The following is a 23,432-nucleotide window of genomic DNA, read 5'->3' as shown; positions in this document are numbered from 1 at the left end:
CCTCTCCCTCAGGACACACCTGAGTTCCTAGGTGGCGCAGATACGAAGAAAAGTCCGAGCGGTGGCGCCTCGCCAGCCAACAACACGTCACTCAGATACTCATCTCAGCTTTATTAGTATTTAAATCTCGTCACTTTGCGGGAGGGACCGCCGCCACGCGCCTTCCGTCACCCACCTCCTCCCCGCTCCCAACGGCCGCCAGAAGGTGGCGCTGCCCAACCGTCCCTCCAGGCGCCGCGCGGCGCGGCGCCCCGCCCCTCGCTCCCCTCCCTCGCCCTCCCTTCCACCAAGGTGAGGTGTTAAAGGGCGGGGCCCCGCAGCTGCGCCCCGCCCCTCCGTCCCTTCGGCTGGGGCGCGTGCTGCCCACCGCCCTCCTCGAGCAGCCGCAGCGGCGGGCAGCTCACCCCGGAGCCTGAGGGGAGCCCAGCCCGACGGCGAGGCAGACCGAGAGGGGAAGGAGAAGGCGTCCCCCTGCTGAGGGAGAAGCCCCGCGCCATGAGCCCCGAGGAGAAGCCTCCACCCAGCCTCTCCCGCGATGACCGGCCACCGCCGACGCCACCTCAGCCCGCTACCGGCCGCGGCCGGCGGCGAGGCGGCTTCCTGACGGAGATCCGCACGCCCATCCGCACCGAGCCCTTCCAGGAGCGGTACAGCCTCAGCCCCGGCAGGGAGCTGGGCAGGTGAGCGCGCTGCGGGAGGCGCAAGGGCGGGGGGCGGCTGGCGCTGCCGCCCCGTCCCCGCGGTGCGAGTGCTCCCGCGGAGGTGGCAGGAAGGAGGAGGTGTTCCGTGTCACCCCCAGCCACCCCGCCGGCTCGACTCGTCCTAAGCGCCCAGAGAAAGGCATGTGCCCGCGGCGGAGCCTGCCGCTCGGCTGCCGGGCGGGGGCTGGGGGCGAAGCCGGTGCATTCTCCTCTGCTCTGCGACTTCTCTCTCGCTGCCCGCCGCAGGGAGTTGCCGGCAGGCAGTCACCAGGCGTTTTCACTTGCTGCCCCTTCCTCTGCCGCCCCGCTTGAGCAGAAGTAGATGAAAGCAGGAGGGGGGAGCGAGGGCGATCGCTGCCCTGTCAGTGCTAGAGCCGCCTTTAGTGGCATCCTTTGCCGGCCTCGCCCTGCTGTGGGTCAGCTCCGAGGACGTGCCCATCGCACTGGCCGGGCAGTGTTTGGCTTGGCTGGAAGGGGTGCTGGGAGGCAGCTGTCAGCGCAGCTGTACCCCAGCTGCTGGCCGCGGCTGGTTGTCGCTCCTTCTAGCAAACAAGTCATCCTCATCCTTGCAAAGCGGGCTGGGAAGATACTGCGCTCTTCCCTGGGAGCCGGTGTGGAGTAGAGAGTATTGCTCTAGATTTCCATTGGAGATGGAAACCTGCCCGTTGTTTTTTTTTCCCTTGAGCTTTGTAATCTGTGACACGGGGGAAAAACAAGTATAGAGGAGACTAGTTTGTGCTGGTATATGCTTGAGAATAATCTAATGGTGGAAATGTTCAAGGAATTAAAAAACTGGTTAAGAAACTTGGTTTTGAAAGTGACTCCACATGTAAGGTTTAATCAATGTATAATTTCAACACCAGACTGATAGCAAGCAAGGTTTGAGGTAGAAAGTCTCATTAAAAGGTTTTTGCATCTCAGGAACTATATATATGGAATTTCAGCACCACTAAACTAATATTTTTGTCTGAAATTGTCACTTATGAAAAGAATGATAGTATTCTTACTCACAATCACATGTGCTTTATCTAAAGAGTACTCGGATAAAAAGGATTAGATGAAATACCACAGGATGTATGGCAAGATACACTCCTTAATATATGTTCTTTTGCAAGTTATGCTAGCCGTGTAGCTCAGTTTATACAGCAGAAGCTAGAGAGGAAAGAGGAGTTTCAAAGCAAATGTAGCTACTGTAAGTACCTGTAACAAATTTTTAGGTTGCCTAGGTGTCAGCTTAATGCTCGCTTAGTAACTCTGATGTACTAATAGAATAATACCTGTTTAAACATAGTGGCCTAAAGCATTCACATGGGAAGCAGGTGGGAGAAACATCTCATAAAGTGAGAAAGCTTTTTTAGCATTATGTGACCACAATGTCCAGGGCCTGGAAACTCAAGCTAAGTAAATGCGGGCTACAAAACAGCCCAAATTCTAAGCAACAGTCAAGAAGGCGTAGGAGCAATGTAGCACAGGATGTCCTGGTATTGCTGCTGCTTGGTTTTTTTTATTTGAAGATCAGATGGCTTTTCAGAAAGTATTTTGCAGTTCTGCCGTGGATTGAGAACTTATCTTAGAGCTGGGTGATATTCATTGGACTAATCAGAAAATAGACTAGATGAAGCTTCCTTCTGGCATGCAAAAGTGCACCTGAAATGATTAGTTTTACACTATGAGCAAGAATTAAGTACTGCAGCAAATCTTAGTCTGCAGTTTAAACAAGTAAATCTCAGCATGGCTTTTTGTGTGGAGTCATTTTTGATTAGAACTACATTTAAAGATGACCTTTCGCATGAAGGTTGTGATTTTGTACCTGTAGTTACGTTAAAATGAGTTAAGTGACTGTTCTACATGTTTGTCAAATTATGTGCAATAGTTGGACATAATTTGGTTCAAACTACCTTTTTCTGTCCTCAACTTCACAAATGTTTTCACTATCTTCTCTCTTAGAATATAGAAATGTATACATTTGAATGTATGTGCTTGGGTTTTTATTCAGCAATTTTGAATGCTTACTTTTTTACTACATTTTGATTTTTTTAAAAAGTACTCCCATTAAAAACAATTTTCTGGTAACTCATTGTGACAAAGCATAGGTGGTAAATGGAGAGTGTCTCTGCCACTTGTAACTGTCTCTGTCATTTTATTGATAACGTATGCTTAGCAGAAATTGTTTCACTTTTACCTGTTCATAAAGTATGTAAGTCTCTACTTATGGGTAGAGTTTATCTTTACAAAGGACTTGGGCAAATTAGCACCCAGGTGTGACAGGTTTTTGTCTCAGATGAAAAGCAGTCCTTGTGCACACAACAGTCTATTTTAATTTTAATTTGGTAGCTGAATTTGCTGAATATTTATACACTCTGTATTCATCCATCCCGCTTCCCAGAATTAGGGAAACAATTTAAAAGTTGAAATTTAGATAGAGGTTTTGAGAGTAACAACACTTGTGTAAATTGAGTTTAAAACTGACAGCAGGGATTACAATTTAGCACTGTTGCTGAGACTAAGGCTGCTGCATTAACTCAGCAGGTTTGTATGCTCTTTGGCCTCTGATCCAGCCAGTCAACACATGCATGTTTAACTCACCATGGCACCTGGGGCCTCTGTCCTCTGTTTCCTTGTCACCTATATGTGGAGGAGAAGGAAAGAGGGGGGGAACATGGGAAAACATTGAGGTGTTGTAGTTCTAGCAGTGCGGGGAAGGGAGGTACTGGGGCTGCTGGCCACTGGTGGCATGTTAGAGGTGAAAGTCCTGGGGAAGTATTGCTAAAGTCGTAGATGGAGCCTGGGAGGAACCTGGTCACAATGTCACCAGAGGGACTTGGGTGCAAAGCCCTAGGAAATCAGGCTTCATTAGTTCTGCTCACGGGGAAAAAACTGCTTTGAGAATGCAAAGCTTATGTGCTTCAAAAGGCTGCTGCCTCATTCAGTAGCTGAACAGGCATTTGCAAGTCTATCAAAATACAGCTGCTAGGAAAATGAGGTTAATTTAGGAAAAATACTAAAAACTTGGTTATAATGGCTACTCTGGAAAGGAAATTATTTTAAGTTGCTTAAGATGACATGGAAATGGCAGGGTTTTTCTAATGAAATGTTTTAATAAATGAAATTTTGGGCTAGTCTTCACAGCCTTATTAATTTTACTGTCCCCAAATCAGAATGTGCTCACACAAATCTTCATTTGCCTGATGTTTAAAATCAAACTTACCTCTGATGGATGTTTTAAGGGTGCCACCTCTCATCAACTCACTCAGACTTCAGTGTTTTCAGGTGGTGCTAGCTTGAGTTAGGTTAGTTTGAAGTAGTGTAACCTTTGCAGAGGACAAGATGCCAATTGCTTAACTCTTCTTCCCCTCACCATCTGTGCTTAAGCTGTAATTATACTGTAAAATGGGGAACAATATATTTTGTATTACCTAGAGATTCTTTAAAGAGTCTAGTATAATTGTATGTAGTTGCTTTGCTCTTTTTCCTCAACAAAAAGCTCCTAACTAATTGCACACAAAATATTACTGGACTATTAGTTAATTCTTCAGCTCATTGATGGAATATTGCACTCTTTTCTTTTTTTAATGTAAAACAAGCTGTGCACATGTTGGAAATCATCATTTGTGTACAGAAAATACTCCTGATGCTAGAGCTGGGTTGGAGGAAGGCATAAATGACTGGCCTTGCTTTCTTCTCACTGGAAAGTAACAGTCACCTTAAATGATTGCTCTAAAATAAGCAATCTTCTGCTAGCAAAATGTATGCAGCGCATACATGCAAATGTATGTCAAGTGCAATTCAGTTGATTCTCCTCATTCCCAGTTTTTTGTTAAAGCAGACAAGCTCATTCTCTACCCAGACCTAAGAATAACAAGTATTTTAATCATCTGAGGAGACTGAACAGAACAAGGACATATTATTTGTTTCTTAACTAGTGACCTGGCTGTAGTTTCATATGCAGATAATGCATGTCTTGAATTCCGACCCACCCCCCCACCCCCAAACTCTGGTATGAACTTGCTTATTTCTCAGGTAGCTTTTGGTAACATGCATCTTAATGGTACATGACACTTGTACAATTTTGTGCACCAGTAAGAACGTATATGCTATCACGCTTCTGTCCTCAGTTGAAACGGTTGTAGAACTAAGTGAAAGCGGAAAAGAGGTGAAAATGAAGAGTTGCAAGTAGTTGGTTCCACCATTTGAGAATAAATTTAATGTGAGTTTTCATGAACATCATGAACATCAGAAGTCATGAACATCAGAAATGGAATCCCCACACCTTGCTCTTTGGAAATCAAAATTTGTAGGTAAAAAAAACCCCAAACTTTAGAAAAAATGCTTGATATAAGTTATGTAATAAATTGCATATAGTTTTGTGGATCTCAGAAAAGTTTTCTGAACTTTAAAAAAAGCAAATATTTTCACAGGAATTGCTGTTATTCCTGTGTTTGTTATAGTGACAGGGTTTTATAGGTCACTTTAAAAATAATTATTAAAGTAAGGTTAGTTCTCTGAGCCTGTGACAACCAAAATTAACTGGTGTGACATAAATGTTCCTGCTTATCTGATTTGACATTTGCTTTGTGATTTGAGGCTTTTGCTTTAAGCCATAATGTATGCCAGATGAAACAATGGTAATTCTGTTGGCAATCTGAAAAGATGACATTGAGCTTCTTTGTAATCAGATATGATTTATCTTAAATCATAATTCTTGAATGAGACTCTTGTGAGGACTGAGAACTGCTTCCAGTTTCCTTATTCATGTCTCCCTTCAAAGCATTTTTGTTTGTGTTTGGATGACTTGTGTATTTCCAAAGTTAAAAACTGACTACATTAAGTATTTCCTCTCAAAATTGTTCTTCTTTCAATGCAGTGTTCTCACTGCTACCTCTTCTCAATACAGCTAAACTAGCAATGCTCTCATCTAATACTATTTTCACTATTTAATAGATTATTTTTTTTATAAGGAGTTCTGAAAAGCAGGCTTTTAAGTAAAGCAAAGATGAAGCGTATGCAATGTGTACTTTATGGGAAAGCTTGTTTCTATCTGTCTTATCTGCTATTCTGTCTCTATCAAAAAGAAATTCTTTACTAATTTATCTTTTGGCTTAACCATACAGTGGATGGTACCTTTGGATCTTAGCTCTGAAATTGTCTCAGGCATGAATCTAGATTGCTGCACAGTAATTAAATTAGTTCTATTAGCTATAAACACCAGGTTTGTCAAGTTTGATCTTTTTTGGGATTGTATTCAGAAAAGATGAGTTCTACGGACTGTAGTTACAATAGCTCTAATTATAGGTATAATGACAAAGAATCCGGGCAGGACTCTTGGTCTTAAACAACTAAGAACTAGTATTTGTCAGCTGGGTGAACTCCCATGTAACCTGTCCTTTTAATTACGTCACCTATCAGGCTTCTGGCCAGCTCAGCTAAACAGGACATGCGTGGCCACACACAGCGGTGGCTCTTGCTGTTTCTTGCTGCCCTGTGAATGCTGTTTTATTTCCACAGTGACTAATGTGCAATGGATCGGCACCATTGGTACTCATTAGGCTAATTAACTTGCTTCCAGATAGATTTTGTATGTAATGCGAAACACCACTGTGCTTCTTGAAAGCTGTATTATAGAGATTTCAAACTCTTCTAAACTACTTTCTCTAAGCCCTTCACTGGTACTAGAATTAAAAGCTTTTGACTCTGCGCCAAGGCAACATTCAACCAGAAGGAAACTGTACATTCAGAGGCTATGTAAGAAAAATAGAGAAAGCTGAACCCAGGGGTCTAGGTTTTTGGTATAAAGGCTTAGTATCTACCAGGTATTAAAATAACTTGCCGTTAAAGGCCTTATCTGTTAGTCTCTCAATTTATTTTTATCTGTTGTTTTTTTCTTATCAGCATAGTCGCTAGGTTGTTTTTTTTCTGTGCTGTTTTTGGTTTTGGTGCTAAAAACTTCAGGAAGGATTTTAACACTTTCAATAAATGCATAGCTTTATATTGTACACGAATCATACAGGTGCATGTCTTCATCTGGAATAACTTAAAATCCTTTTCACTGACTACATAAGGAAGTTTGCTCTCAGTTGTGGTTAGGATTGCAATACTGGAGGGATGTTTATACTTGTAGCTGTAACACTAATGTCACAAACATCCTAAAAATCTACCTAAAAGAAACCCTGTCCTTGAAATATTTTGGGATCAGGAGCATCATTAGCGCATTCCTATGTTTCCTGATGAGCTGTCTCTTCTATACACATTTGTTATTTATTCCAACACGATTTTTGATAGATGTGTACCAGACAGCCAGCAGGTTGTTAGGCTTTATTTGAGGCTTTAGGTGTCTGTTCCTCCTGTGGTGTTCTGTGGTAACTCTATAGTGATTAATGCATTTTATAGTGATCTTTTGACCACACCTTCCTAGTGCTACAAAATCCTGTAATATTATTTTCATGCATTTGCAAAGCAAAATTTGTCTTAATATATATATTAGTAATTAAGAACTTCCTCCCAAAAAAATGGATTTGAGACATTGAAAGCATATTCTTACTGTCTACCTTCACAGCCATCTGGGCTGTGCTCTGATCTAGTCTTAATACCTATTGTGCTGTAGATAATGTGTGCTTATGCAAAATATTATTCCTAGAGGAATAACTGTGGCTGTATCGGTGGTTAAAAGTGAGATTGCCTAGCAAATACCCACTTTGTGGGTGCTTATTTGACTCAATTCATTTAGACTGGGTGCCTGTTAAAAGCAAGCTGACCACAACTTTTAGCAGTTACATTTCATGGAAATGTAAGTCTGCCAATAGGTTAGGAGCTGTGAGAGTGAAAACTTTGACATGACTTAATTCTGTGAACTTCAGCTAGGAGGTAGGAGAGGCAAAACCAATGTAATTGTAGTCAAAACCAGATGAGGACTCTCATTTTGGTTTCAGCAACCCTACAATAAGTTAAGTAAAGAGCCAAAATAAAGATCTCTAAGCTATTCCTGCAGCTTTATAAGAAAATTTTTACATATAAATAAAGGTAGTTTTGATGAATATTATACCTGTATGGTAAGAACTAAAAAAAGATTGCTATATTTCAAAGTATGAGAATTCTTCATTGCATTGGATGACAGATATTAATTAATAGACCTTTTCAGTCTGAAAATCCTGAAAATCTGTACTGTATGAATGGAACTGAGTGGAGCAGGTGGTGTGGGACTCTATTGCAAGGAAGCTTAGAGCAGACACTTCAGTCCAAAATGCTGTGGGGGAAGTCCTCTGATGTAAGCACTGCAGTGTGGTTTTAGCTGGCCTGCTGGCTTGGCGTAACTCATCGGTTGTGTGTTTTGTCAGAAATGACGCTCATTAATGTGGGTTAAGTGCTATGCGCAGTTCTGCTTAGTGTGTTTGTATTTACATTCATTGTTGCAAAAATTTTGTTAGCTTTATGTTGGCCAAGCCGCTTAATTTTTTTTTTAAATGATCCACGTTCCTTACTTATACAGTGAGACTAAGAATAAGGGATTTTGAGAACTGTTAACCAATCGAAAAACTCTGGCTGTTGTCATTTGAGACATATTATGGTGAAAATACAAAGTGCCATCTTTGAAAATGCAGAGCAGAGTCTGGCTATTGCATGGCAAATGGAGCAGTTATTCAGTAAGAGTGCTGGTTGCTGCTGCCTTGAATATGGCGGGATACTTAGGAAAACAATAGCTGGGCATTTACTTAGGTTATTGTAATGTAGTCACAGAAAGCATAAATTGCCTGTTTGTACACTTTGGTTTCTCCCAGCTTTTTTAATGAAAGGTTTGAGGATATCTTAATCTTGCAAACTAGCACAGCTTGTTTATTCTCTTTTTTCGAAATCCATGTTCCTTGAATTGATAGATTTTTAAGTCCTTATTTTTAATGGAGGTTAAATTACATTCTGGCTTGTGATGTTCCTAACTTCAGCGCAGGGATTATCACTCAGCAAGGCATCTTTCTAAATTTAGAACATATTTTAAATGTATTCATTAATAGTGATTTAGTTCAAGTTTCCTGTAATGTTAATTTATAAGGGCGATACTAATGTTGTCACTAAGGGACTTAATTTTAACTTAAAATTGTTTTTTCATTTCAGAGGAAAATTTGCAGTGGTGAAGAAGTGTATCCAGAAAGACACTGAAAGAGAGTTTGCAGCAAAATTCATGAGAAAAAGAAGAAAGGGCCAGGACTGTCGGATGGAAATAATCCACGAAATTGCAGTCCTTGAGCTGGCACAATGCAACCTTTGGGTCATTAACTTGCATGAAGTTTATGAAACTGCAACAGAGATGATTTTAGTCCTGGAATAGTAAGTACTAGTAATAATTCCTGAATAACCTTCTGCAGTATTTTCTTAAAACAAGTAATGTAAAAATACTGTGTGTCAATATGAATAATGTGAAAAGATTTTATTGCTTGCCTGTTATGCTTGCTTGAGTTCAAAAAGAATTGCTAAGAAAATCAGTATTACAAGGTTATGTGCAGTCGTGTAACTACTGCAGATTATAATAAATTTTTCCAATTATATACTATCATTCAAAGCTGAACTATAATTTATGTAGTTAAAAATCTTTAGTGAAATATGAACTGTGTACACTCCCTACTTTGTAAAAGAGGAAGAAGAAAGAAGCAATAAATCTGTTGAAAAACTGAAGTTTATTTCCTTGACAGTGACAAAGATGGAGTGAAATCTGTTTTGTATTTTTTTTTACCAGTTATGAAAAAGGTATTGAAAGCAATGTAATTGTTAAAAAGAAACTATCAAAAACCCCGACGATCTACAACGGAAAGCTCTCTAAATCATTATCTTTTGGGGGAAGAAAAAGAGTAGGAGGATTCAGACCTAGAATAGTTTCTTTCAAATGACATTTAACTTGTGACTCTACATTTGTCTGTGTGGTTTTTTTCCCCCTTGAGTTTGTCCAGATGGGAGTTTCTGCAGCTGTTGTGACTGTTCATCTAATACTCCAGTGGCCTAGATATTTGATGTCTAGTTTCCAAGAGGCAGCCAAATGTTTGTTGCTACTGAACTCTGTTAAGATCCTGTTCAAGCTCTATGGATTTTTAGGAGAGGAACAGCAAGGCTCGATAGTTCAGAAGTGACTTAACCTGTCTGCTAAGATAAATCTAGTTTGTACAGTTCTTTTCTTCCTTGATAACAAAAATGAATGGTGAGAAATCTTGGGTCCCAGTCTGATCTTGTTTAGAAGTCAAAAGAAACTGTATCTTTAAAGTTCAGTGAAACGAATGAGACTGTGTCTGCTAAGGTAAACTTCCTTCTAGAATACATTTTTTCAACTTCATTGTGCCCTTACAGAATTCATGATTTATGAAATATTCAAGTATCTGTTATAATGCAAAGGTGTGACAGAGCTTCTAGAGTTTTAACTGCTGTTGTTGAAAACTCATAAATACATGCTTTAAACACTAGCATCACAGATCTAACTAGAATACAGTTTAAATTTCTGGATCCTGTAGGGATATAACACGAGCGATAGAATCTAAAGCTTGATATGAGCAATGGGTTTTGTGATAATTTTAATGCAAAATTGCTAGTTTTCTTTTAGAACTCAATTCTCTTACAATTGCAAAACATTTTTAATCCAAAGTATTAACTAGGTTGTTCAGTAGTCACCAGGTTGTTCAGTAATTAGCAACATTATTGTTTTTATATGCATCAGTCATACCTTGTTTCAGACAAATAGCTGTGTTAGAGTTGTAAATTACAAAAACAGTCTTTCCCTGACTTCAGCAAATATGTCTAGATGCTTCTTTAATGTCAGCATGTTCTAGAGACGTGTTGCAACAAAACAGGTATGAATGTTAGTAGATTTCTGACATTCTGTATGCAGAGGATTAAAGAACATATCTAGACTGCAAGCTTCTCTAGGGCATTTCAGTTTCTATTAAGCTTGACAGTCTGTGTGGCAGATCTTTATCTTGGGAAGGAGAAAAACAAATACTTAATTTTTGGTCACTAACTTTATCTGCTAAGGTTTTAAAGTTTCTTGTCTTGATGTTGAATCTGTCATAAGGAGGGGGACAACTAGTGCTTTGCCCTCGTGAAGAGAAATACTAATGTTACATGGAGGGTTGTCTTTCAAGCAGTATCAATTTTTGACTGAAAACAAACTTAAACTTGGCCACTAACTGTTAATATTAGAGTTCTGAGTAATGGGAAGCAATGAGGCATTACAGTGTTGGCTTCAGCTGTAGGATAGCAAATTGGTGGCTGTCTGCATCCACCCTGACAAGTCTCTGACTTCTGTTTGTTGGCACAAGACCTCAAACAGAGGATTTAAGTAGGAGTTGAAGGGGTAAGTAAGTCTGAAGGGGCAGTATGTAAAGCCTGGAATTAATCTGTGGGTCAGTTGTGTTTCTATATATCAGTGAAAATGGAATGAATGAAAAAGAAAACTGGACTTTTACTGAAAAAGGTAGAGATATAGTGTGGAAAACTTGACACATCAAATATCAAATTTGCTTTTTTCCTTTTATAATTTTTGGGCTCAATATTTGTATGCAACCTACCTGGCTTTTTCCAATTTCTTTCGAAAGAGTGAGTAACAGAGCATCTGATGCTTAAGAACTGGTGTTTTTATAAGTGTTCATCACCATATGTTTACACATCTATGGAAGGGATAGATTATATTAGTGAGTCATTAGTGGGTCGGATATTAAAGAAACCTGTATGTGTAACTTCAAAATCTAAGCCATTAAGTATTTTTCTGTGAAGAGCTTCTGAACTGAGTAATTACATGCCAGGGTCTTGTGTAGATACAGTAGACTTCTGTTATGCTTACTTTAAAAAAGCAAAAAGTTGTCTCTATCACCTTGAAGACATGGTCAGGGTTTATTTGGTATGTTGGATGAAGTGCTTTTTTCACCTATAGTTATTTGGACCTGGATAATGTTACTACTTGTATTGTCTTGGACATTACTTACTGTCCTACTTACTGGAGGTGTGACTGGTTAAAGTAGGAGTCTGCTGGCAGGAAATGATTCATTTGGCATGGGATTCAACAGATAGAACTCGAAGCAAAACCACTAATCGGAAATAACTGTGCTGCTCCAATGTTCGCTTCTTGTCTATTAGATCAATCAACAAAGTTGTTCTAGATGGCAGTCTCAAATCAAGACTGGAGCTCTTCAAAAAGTTTTAGGGGAAAACTTCTCAAATGGTGTTAGTTACCTTTTGTTTGCATTTCATTCAGTTCTTGGGCTGCCTGATGGGAAAGGTTAAGGCAAAAAAAAAAAAAAAAGATGCATTTGTCTGAGAACCGAGAATTTAACAGGATCTACAACTTAATGCATTTGGATGCTTCTCTTCCCATATGTCCTCTCATCAGATACGGATTTACAGTTTTCTCAGTCTTTGGGGACATTGGTATGTTATGGTAGCCTTACACTGGAAAAATTCTCAGTAAATTCACTTGCTTGCTTACTATCTAATGGTATGCCTAGCCAAGGAAACGAGCATATGACTGTCAGCAGTATTGAACGTGAAGCTTTGCTGATAGTGTTAACAACCACCTTGGCGTGATCTTCTTGTAATATAAGCTCTGTGTACAGAAAGCAGATGAGTTTCCATTTATCTTCCAAAGATAACCCTTTCAAGAAAGGCTTTTGACAGCATAAGGTTCAGGAAGTGAATTTTTGGCCCTTGCAGACTGTATATGGTCTCACTCAGCATTTGAAATTGTGTGTTCTAGGAACTTGTTATCTATCTATCTGTACTCTGAGGATTTGTACTTCTGAGTCTTTTGTAAGACTATCTTAATGTCTGATCCATTAAAGCTGGGGAAATGTTTAATTTTTTCAGATGCACTGAAATAGATTTGTTCGATCTTTTTCTAATGATACGCTAAATGACTGTGGTAGTGTATTGTAAGTGCACTTGAAAGAAGTAGGATGCTGAATTCTGTACAGTGCATTGTTAAGATATGTTTGAAGGAAGATAAGCAGTCTCCATTGGATTTAAAGTCAACATAATTGTAACTAAGATTAATGCTCCAGACTTCCAACTGACTTAGGTCATTTATGCTGATAAGCAGTAATAAAATGTTAGCATGCTTTTTATTGGCGAAGAGCAGTTGGGTTTCACTTGAAACTATATGGAAGTTAACAGCACAACAGTACTTTCATAAACAAATTAAAATAGCTAAAGAATTCTGGTTGCTGTAGCTTTTAAGTTTGGAAAGAATTCATGTGTCTTGCATTTTTTCATACACCTAGCTAAGGGAGTGTGTATATATATATATTTCTTTATAGAGAAATAATGCATTCTAAGTAACTCTGGATTTCAAAATGCTGTGCTCTTAAGTATTTCCTTATACATTTTTTTCAGATTAGGATGGCTTATTTTCCTAAAGATTTTCTTCTCCTAAGGACAATTCTTTGCTTTTACCCCCTAGCAACATTTTCTGTGGAGGTGGGTGGGGGTGCCTAGTGGTTTGCAAAGTTGTTATTTCATAATGACCATTAGAAAAGCTACAGCTTAATGGAAGATGTGTTCTTAGAGGAAAAATAGGTAAATGTTATAAACACAAGAGAGCTGCTGGTCTGCATGTATACAGAAATCATAGCAATGATGTGCCCATAATACTTTCCTAGCAGGTAAGTATTTTAATCCCTTCTGTGTTTCGATTAATATTTTTTTCCCTGAACTGTAGCTAGGGAATACAAAATAACTGAGTTGAAAGTATTGTTAAGGAGCTTGGCAGAATTTGGCATAGATGTACGGGAGAATCGTTTTGGAGTTCATTTTGACATTGTACTTCCAACCACTTGTGACTGGGTTGGCTCACAGCTAGCTGACTGTTTTGCTTAAGGGAATCAATTAAGCTCACTCCCTAGCAACAATACATGAAACAGTCTTGCAGTAACGAATTTCCCCATGTTCTTGTAAAGGGTCACTAGTTACTTGTTTGAATGTGGTAATTTTTGGATAGAAAGAATTGTCTGGAAGAAGTTGTTCTATCTGCATCCTAAATAGCAAAGTTGATTGCAAAATTAAACATTGCATGTGAAACCACCTTTCCATGTGAAACTTTTTTGTAAAGCTAAGTGTATTTGTCTATGGTAGCTGAGAATGGCTATATTTCATAAGTCACGAAGTGGGTGTGTATGTGTAAGGGCTGCATTTGCTTGTCTCAGTCTTAAAAATGCTGATGAACCTAGGCATCTTCAGAAGTAATGGGAGGTACTTAAATACCTTTTTTTAAGAAAGTTTTCTGGATTGAGGGTTTTATACTCTCTTATGGTAGTGCTGTCTCTTTATTTCAGTGATGGGACATTGTGTGCGTCAACTTTTATTGCCTTGACTTTTAACATGTTTAATTCGAAGTTCTGTAAGTGTAGTATTAAAATTCTAGGTAGCTTACATTTTAACTTGGTGCCTATTTCAATGTTAATTTATTAGTGTGACTTAATTGTAAAAGATGTCTACCAAATAGACATATAGCAAACAGGGCTTTATAAGGCCCCACCTTGCTGATTTTTCAGCTGGGTCTATTAAAAATGAAGTGTGATCCCTGGTTGACAACAGCAGTTTTAGAGTATAAATCCTATTTCACACAGAATTAAATAGCAGAAGTACTGTTTTGCTTATTTTAAGTGGCAGAGCTATACCAGCAAAATCCCAGGGTTGTTGCTGTAAAACACATCATGTTAGTAATTTGGGTAGTAGCTCTTACCACTTGTATGTGCATTATAATTTACTGCTACAAGGAATTAAATCATTCTTCCAAGTAACATATTATGACATTCTTAAAGTAGAAAGTTTAATTTATTGATTACAGTAGATGTTTTTCTATCCCTGTCTTGAAGATCCAATTGATGTTGCTTTTTAAAAGAATTTGTTTCAGAATATTAGAATGCACTATTCAGTGTCAATTTTAAAAATGTCATTAATACTTGAATCCTGTTCAAAGCTGAAATACTACTAACTTTTTCCTTGAATTAAATAAAAATATGCTGAAGAAAGATGTGATAGTGTCAGGCATATGCAATTTTTCTAGAGGAATTAAAGTATTAATACTTCTTTGACAACTCATTTTATTCTTGAGTTCTATCATCTTTGATACAGGATGAAGAAAAATATTTAATGGACTTTTAAAAAAAGAAAATCTTAGTTTAATAAATCAAATTGTACTTCTGTACCAGTATGCCAGCATATAGAACAGAAATATAAAACTCTTTAGAAAAAGTTAAGACATAACCCTCTTTTAAATTCTTTTTGCTTGTAAGACAATTCCTAGGGAGAATTTTAAATAACAGTAATGAGAATATCTGGGAAGGCAAAAAGTTTTTATAAGCCATGAGGCATTTTAAGGTACTAGGACTGTAGCAGCAAAGTTAGTATTGACAAAATGAAAATTTGAGTATATTTGTGTTCTTTTTCTGGGGGTACATAATCCAAATGCACCATTTCTTTTTAGAACTCTCATTTGCTGTTACATCCTTGTTGAATATGTGTCTCTGTCTTCTGGATTGCCTGGTAATATAATTCATTAGAAAAGAGCAAGCGAAGGCAGAATAAATGGCTATGCATCAGTAAAGATTAACGCTTGTGCAAAGTCAGGTTTGGCATGTCACAGTTTAGGGTAACTGGAGAAGATGCTCTCCTTGGGAGTTTTGCCATCTTTCACTAAGGGTTGATTATAGAATTTCATGCAGAACAAAGTCTATATGTGTTGATTTCATTTATACGTTGCCAAGTAGTAATTCAACAATCCATAAGTAAAATGGATGCATTCTAATGTTCTTATGCCCATTCTTGTTTTAAGATGGAGCCTCTGCTCTGCTTATTTTACTTTTGATGCTACATGGTTATGTTGTAGAACAATTTTAGTTCTCTAGAGTTGCTGTTATACAGAGATGGTACTGCATGTGGCTTCAGAGTACTTTAAAAACATTCATTCATCTGTAGTTATTTTTATATTTTTTGTTACTTTATTTATTTCAACATATATAAACAGAATATAAGGAAGCAAGCAGAGAGCTAAATTTTTCAAAAGTATTTTTAAGATTAAAAAGATTTTTAGATGAAAGTAATTTAGAAACTTAATGCATCCCTCCTATATACCAGAGGCTTCACAAACAATTCTGTTATAAACTTTACATTTAGTCATTTGAGTATGTGCAAAGTGTTTAGAGGAGGATTTGGGGTGGGGCTGTTTTGCTTTGTGCTTAAAGGCTTACCTTGGCCAAATTTCCATGTAGTTTCACAGGAATGGCAAAAGGCACATCTTTTATGTAAACACTACCCTTAAACAAATGTGGCATTCATCCTAAAGCATAGTCAGTAGTGTTTCCAAAATAGTCCCCAAAATTTCTGTAGTATTCATATTCTCTAATGTAAATGGCTAAGATTTTTGCTTCTCTCCAAATCTGCCATACTGCAGAGAAGTCTTCCTAGGTGTAAAAGCTTGCAAAATGTTTAATAACTGAAAATATCACTATTGGATGCTACCACCTGCTGATCTTGCTTATGCTAAATAAAATTGTGCGAGTAGACTAAAATGGGTGCTATAACTTAGTCTTTTGAAATAATAAAATTCATATTGTTCCATAGTGCTGCTGGAGGTGAAATCTTTGACCAGTGTGTGGCTGAAAGAGAGGAAGCCTTCAAAGAAAAAGATGTTAAACGTCTTATGAAGCAGATCTTAGAAGGAGTTTCATTCTTGCACAGAAACAATGTGGTTCATCTTGACTTAAAGGTAAGATGGTTGCTGTATTTTTCTCATTAATTTCTTACCTGCTGACTTCCTTACTGGTTATACGTCATACTAATGCTAATTTATAATTAACACAATTTTCATCTAGTTATTCCTCAAATTATAAAATTCAACCTTTGGGATGCAGTAGGCACCAGGGTTGCAAGCCTTTTGGGGAGTTTCTGTGATTATGTCAAATATAAACTTCATTTGATTAAGTGAAATGTAATTAATTCAAAAGTGGATTTGCATTGCGCCTTAAACTGTGAATGAGTACTTTGGGTAAGACCTGACTCATTTTTTTTAAAGTGCAATAAAACTGTTTAAGTATTATATGGCCATTGAAAAATAGGTTTGTTTTGTATTGACTCGAGTTTTAATAAAGCAGAAGGATGGCAGAGACACTGGTAGTATAAAGTGTAATGTTTCAGATGAAGCATTCATACAAGACTGGTAAACAGTATATTAATGTGTTAAAGATATTTATAACACTTCAGTATTTTTTAAATTACTGTAAAACCTAGTTTAAATGTTTGTCATTTACTGCCAAACAGTTGGCCAACACCCTATTGGTATTTCAATTGTCATTATTTACTGGAGTAAATATTTTTTCTTACTGAAATATAATTTTCACCCAAATCAAGAGAAAAGTACAGTTGCCATCATACGAAATCCAGAGTATTGCTTACAGTTAAGGGAGTTCTAACAGGGATCCAGAAAACCACAATCTCCCATTGGCAGCAAGCTGCAATTAATTTTCTTCAGCTTCCATCCAGACGCTCATATAGAAGATGCAATTTTATCTCATTTTGAGGTTGAACTACTTTATTACTAAGCAAGGCAGTATAAAAAATCTTGCATTAAAATTTTCAAATTTTTTTACATGTCCAATTCCCATATTTACTATGTATGTAGTAAGCTGCTACATGTTTTTCTGTTGTGTTGCTGAGATCCTTACTTATACTTAATTGTATTTTGGCAGTAGTACAAAGCTACCAGTAGATTCCAGTATCAAGGTGTACATGCTTAATACATAACCTAGCACATCATGCACCATTCATCAGCTAAAGCAGATGATGAGTAATATTTGCACACAAATATCTCACCTGCCTGGTTTTCCAACCATTTATTCAAATTAGCTCTGGAACCCTTTAAAACTTTCTGTAGCCCATGGATGTAGTCATACACATAGAATATGAATAATTGTACTAAAATATTTAATGTAAAATTTTTAGCAAATGATGTGAGAATAAGTGAAGCAGTTAGAGCTTGTTTTGGCACTAAAAATTAGCAGTTAGAATTCCTTGAAGTTCCGGTACACTTATACAAGATACTCAGTGTCTCTACTATGGTTGGCCATTGAATTTCCTTGAAGCAAAGTGTATAAAATTAAAACATGTCTTTTGTGGACAGTATACATTTATACATGTTTTTAGTTAAAGCCGTGGTGTGCCTTAGCACTATCAGCTGGGTATATGTAATCAGAAAGGCGTTGTGCTTTATTTGACTACAGTACTTAATAGCAAAATAGATTAGAGGTGTTGATTACAGTTTGCAGACAGGTAGCTTTTTCAAAGTTCAGAAAAAGCTTACTTAAAAACTTTCCAACTGATCAGAAAACTTTTGTTATAAAATTGAGCATATCCAGTTCTCATTGAAAGATCCAGCATTGCTTTGCTAGCTTATAAAAGTTAATTAACAGAGCAAATTGTCTAATGTTTGAGTTTAATATGTTTATATGTTACTGTGGTGTGCAATGTGTTTTTTGAAAAGTAGGTCTTAATAGGAGTCCTAATTGTGGTGTGATTTACTTTCATGATATACAAGACTATTGGTCTTTTTGCAAAATAAGGTTTAGGGAAGTCTTCAGAATATTGGCAAACAAAGATGATGGAAACTGCAGGATTAAAAACCATGACTTGTGAAGATTGATTGACCCACGTGCCTTGCAAGGCTTTAAAAAAAGGCCCATTTTTCAAGGAACTCAAAAATTGAGGTTGGGTGCTGAATTTGACTGCATGTTTATTAACCTACTGGCCTCAAACCATTGTCTGTTGTACAGTATGGCTCATGCTGCTTTACCTGGTGGCTTACAGCACCACGGAATTTACTAAATACTTGGTTTTGCGGGGTGACATTTGGAAGACTTGTGCAAAGTATACTGCTGTTAAGCAAGGTGTTTGCCAGTACCAAAAGTTGACAAATTATTGCTAAAATGTTTTCCTTGTGCTATTAGTTTCACCTTTGGGTCTCTAAAGCTTTCCCTTTAATTTGTCTGGTACAAATACCTTTGAAAAGGTCCATCTAATTTTCCATATGTTGCACCTTCAAAAAAAGTCAGGCTCTATGCCCAGAAGAATTTAAATCAAAATGGTTGTCAGTATGTGATTGTCAACAGCTTGTTGTTGTAGTTTTATAGTATAAATCTAATCAACCAGATCTATGGCACTGACAGCTAGCTTGCTTTAGCTTCTGTCTGCCTCCTTAATAGATGCAAGATTTTTCCTATGAGACTAAACACTGCAGAAAAAAATGGGGTATTTTGATGTGGCTTAGCTGGGTTGCCACCTGATCATTTCTTTCCAAAGGCATGGTTCTGCTGAAAGATGAAATATGGCTTGTTTTTAGTAGCAAAATACAATCATGTAATCCAGTTTTGACTTGGAGAAAGAGCAAATATAATGCTACTGAGTGCAAATTAAGTATCACTTGACAGTATTGTGTTGATGCTATTTAATTTGCAGGGTGTGCATAGATGGTAGTCATGAGTCTTTCATCTCCTCTTAATGGTGCATAAAAGCTGCAGAGTAAGGGAAGACTCCTTTCTCTGTGTTTTCATTTGCTGTTTGACTTGATCTTGAATTGGTGTTTGGTAAAAACTTAAAGTAGTTGGGAATGGAAGAGAATTTAAAAAGGTGTGGGGGTTGAGGAAGGACTAGCTGCCTCTTGTCTACAGCAGAGAGAGGTAAAGAGCCTTACACAGCCCTGGGGTCTGGGAGAATGACTGCTCCAAGCAGCACTCTCGTATAATATATATTACTCTGGTTATCCAACAGACAACTTTTCCCTTCTTTCTTCTGTATTGTTTTCAAGATGTTGTGTACAGTGAGGACAACTAGCAAAATCATTATTTGAAATTGGTTTGGGTGTCATTTTACACCAATATTCAGAAAGTAAACTAATGCAATTACGAAAGAAGTAGCCTGTTACAAAAACATTACAGATTAATTTTCTGGGTTGAATGTTTTTTACACAGAAGTGGAGTATTAATAGAAGCGTAGAATTCCTTGTCTGAAGGAACATCCAGGAAACTAAGAAAAGAGTTAAAAATTAAAATATCAATTTTTCAAGGCAAAAGAACAGTTTAATCTGGAGTTCAAACCTTTATAGCAATTAAAGCAAAGCTGTTTGTTAATAGGTGGGTATAGAGTGTCCAGGTTCTACAGGACCTATTTTGATTGTAGCCTTATTTCTTAATTTATGGGGCTTGCATTGCTTATTTTGGGAAATAAAGTGCAGAGCCTCTGGCCTGCATCTGTCTTGCCTTTGTGGGCTAATCAGCATTAGGCAAACCTAGATGTATTACAGCAGTGGAAAAACAAAAGAAAAACAGCTTTACAGATGCAGGAAGATCATCTTCCTTTTCTTAAAGCTTTAATTGTGTCGAGCTGAAAACTATGGTAAGTTCAAAGCTACAGCTTCTTTAAGGTTTCCTGCTGGTGTTTAGGCTATCACTTCACTTGAACCCCATAATAATTCCTTAAAAGAAGAAAATAACGACTGATATTTCAGTATGAATTGCCTTAGGGTTATGACTCAATTCATACTGTAGGCAGGTTTTTTCTGCATAGGTGTGTTTTGAGTAATAAGATTGTTTTTAAAAAAGACAAACTTCTTCTGGCAACTGCATTATCTACTAAAATATTATAATACAGAGCTTAAGGATTTCATGAAATGTTTCCATTAAAAACTTTTCCGTGTTTAAATATAGAAAACAAATGCTTTTCTCATGCTTTCTATTTGCCTCTTCAGAAAGTAACTAAATTTCCCACTGGGAAGAACATCTGAGAGGCATGGTCAGTGTTTCTGGATGTTTGCTTTTCTAATACAAATACAGAATAACAAATGTCAACTATAAAGCATATGGTAATGTGCAGCTCCAAAAGCCTTTGTATGGCCACCAGATCCCAGTTGGTAAGCAAAAAACAAAAAGCTGTTCTTAATGCATAGATTTACAAACAGAAAATAGATTGACAACATCATGGAGCTAGTTTGAAATAACCATGGTTTAACTTTGCAGGAATGAAAGAACTTGACTATATTTAGGTCTTGCAGCAAGGAGAACTGGCCCAAGGTTTTTAAAATGTTCTTGCACAGTTTTATTTCTGTGTTCAAAAGCGAGGCTGTTCATGTGAAAGCATGCCTTCATGACTGACTAGGGGATGAAGAGAGAATGGCTTGGTGATTAGGGAAAAAGTATAAACATTGGTGTTGATCCAGTTGGATTATCAGTCAGTGTTGCTTTGGTGTTCTTACTCTTTGCCCTCCTTCCTTTTCAACCACCCCGATGCAAGATAATCCAGGTTCTCAATAAATAAAGGCTTCATCATTTTCATGGAACTTGGGCTCACCAGAGGCATGAATGTAGTGTCAACTGTCAGTGTTACCATTCAGAGAAGTTAATGATAGAACCCAATGTGACCATTGGCCTGGGAGCAGGGAGGGTCACACCTTTTTTTTTTTTTTTTGGCAACTTCAGTTGCAAAAAAAAAAATCTAAGTCCTGTTGTCTAAAGTTAGTTTTCAGATTTTTTTTTTACCTGAGCTAGCATTTAAAATAGATAGTAAGGAACTTCTTAATGACCACAAAGTTGCTTTGAAGGATGACAGCCAAGATCTAGTGACGTCAGAGCAAACAAGTTTATCCAAAGGTGATGCTCTTAAAAACCTGTTTTTCAGGCTGCTGTATTTTTTTAAACTGTTCTTCAGTTAGTGTTCTGCAATACAATTGTTTGTACTTTGAACAAGATTGAGGTCGGTTGCAACAGACTTTCTTTAAACAGGTGTAGTCAAAATAGTTTTATGTGTTCAGGTTTTTTTAAATGATAGGGTGTTTTTGGACACCCTTCAACAGGAGGTATTTTACACCATCTATTAGAAGGTGGCAAGGAGGGCAGGGGAGTTAAAAAGGTGATATGAAGGACTAAAGGTACAAATGTGGAGGTATTTATTTGCTATTGTTAAATGATAGCTACTGGCATGTCTTTTCTCTGTGTTCTAAGCTAATAAATGTAGATGTTTGATTCTCAGTTGTAAACAGAAAATCCTGCCACTCCTTCTAGCCTATGTGTCTCTTCAAGTTCACCTGGGGGGGGGGAAGGGGGAATGATCCTGGGTATCGTACTTGTAATGGAATGCATCATTGCTACTCATGATCTAAAATAATTATGCAATAGTATGATGTCATAGACATTAGATTTGGGTGATCCTGAAAGTCTCCTTCTTTTGCTTTTCAGCCCCAAAATATTCTACTAACCAGGAAGTCCCCTCTGGGAGACATTAAGATTGTAGATTTTGGCCTTTCCAGAATAATGAAGAGCAGTGAGGAACTAAGAGAAATTATGGGAACTCCAGAGTATGTAGGTAAGTTGTTACTATATGAGTGATGTAGCCCTGAAGAGAGAACTATCCAGGCTTTGGGGGAGTGAAAAGAGAAACTACCTCAGTTTGGTGAATGCCAGGTTGGCTGTGTAGTTACTGTGTTGAAAGATCAGGTTATTACTTGAATGTGGTACTGCTGTAAAAGCTAGAACTGGTAACCTTTGCCAGTCTAATGAGTGATAATTGTGTGCTTGTGTTGAAGATGAGTACGCACTGTAGATGATTCTTACCAGCAGTGATAACAAGTATTACTTGGATTAAAAGTTCAGAATGACATATTCAGTCTCTGAATATAACGTTGTAGCTTGTGGAGGTTTGTATCCATTTCATTTTTTTTAAAAGCAAATTATTCCAGGCCTTGAAAATGTACTTGAAAATATCTTTCAGTTGTATAGTATATCGTTATGGATATGGGCTTCAGTGCTGGAATATGGAATGTTGGGTATTTCTCATTTTTTCCATAAGAAATTTGTATACAGCTTCCTTAATTGGGAAGGAGACTGGCCTGGCTTCTGAAGATGACAAGAAAAGGAAAACAATTTGTTTTACGTAAAACCAATGAGTGATAGTAATAACTTAACTTGAATAGAAATATCTCTACTTCAAAAGATTGTCATGGTTCAAAGGGCTTATATTAAATTTTACCTCATTACCCATTTTACCCATTATTGCGCTATATAACTACAATGTAATGTCTGCATATGACAAAAAATAGAACTTGGGTTTTTTTTCCCCCTCTGAATAGCTCCTGAAATTCTGAGTTATGACCCAATCAGTACAGCAACCGACATGTGGTAAGTTTGAACAAATTAATGGTCATCGTAACTTACCTTACTGAAAAGGTTTTTTTTAAAAAAAAAAAACCCTAAAAAACTGCTTTTCTGTTTTTTACTTTTAATTTAGGAGCATTGGAGTACTGGCATATGTTATGCTAACAGGGATATCACCTTTCTTAGGGGATGATAAACAAGAAACGTTCTTAAATATATCTCAAATGAACGTAAGTTACTCTGGAGAAGACTTTGACCTCATATCAGAGTCTGCCGTGGATTTCATCAAAACTCTGCTGGTTAAGAAACCCGAGTAAGTAAAATACACAATTGTATATGCTAGTATGTCTTACTGGATTCATTTTAAATGTAGCAAGTGCTGGCACTTTCATTTTTAAAGTGTAAGGGAACTTTGATTATTCATATTTCATTGTGCTATTACTTTTCATGTATATGAAAACAGAAGTTCTCCATTTCCCTCCAAACTTGCATATTCTGAATGTGTCCAAGTGTTAGTAATTCAAACTCAAATCCATTTCATGAATTGTAGCATGTGGTACAGTATACTGACTTTCTT

The 23,432-nt window shown here is 37.6% G+C and overlaps 1 protein-coding gene across 1 annotated transcript in view; it reads left to right on the top strand.

The window, feature by feature from the left end:
- The first annotated feature begins 334 nt into the window (after positions 1-334).
- The window catches only part of STK17A (serine/threonine kinase 17a), a 28,173-nt gene continuing 5,075 nt past the window's right edge, over positions 335-23,432 (top strand). The window contains exons 1-6 of the mRNA XM_072853426.1: positions 335-680; positions 8,805-9,017; positions 16,284-16,428; positions 21,941-22,067; positions 22,831-22,879; positions 22,989-23,168. Of these exons, the coding sequence (XP_072709527.1) occupies positions 496-680; positions 8,805-9,017; positions 16,284-16,428; positions 21,941-22,067; positions 22,831-22,879; positions 22,989-23,168 (899 nt within the window). The 5' untranslated portion in view covers positions 335-495. The remainder of the gene's footprint in view (positions 681-8,804; positions 9,018-16,283; positions 16,429-21,940; positions 22,068-22,830; positions 22,880-22,988; positions 23,169-23,432) is intronic.

Source organism: Ciconia boyciana, chromosome 2 (genome assembly GCF_034638445.1).
Source record: "Ciconia boyciana chromosome 2, ASM3463844v1, whole genome shotgun sequence".
Taxonomy (NCBI): Eukaryota; Metazoa; Chordata; class Aves; order Ciconiiformes; family Ciconiidae; genus Ciconia; species Ciconia boyciana.
This window is presented reverse-complemented; position numbering and strand designations above follow the sequence as displayed.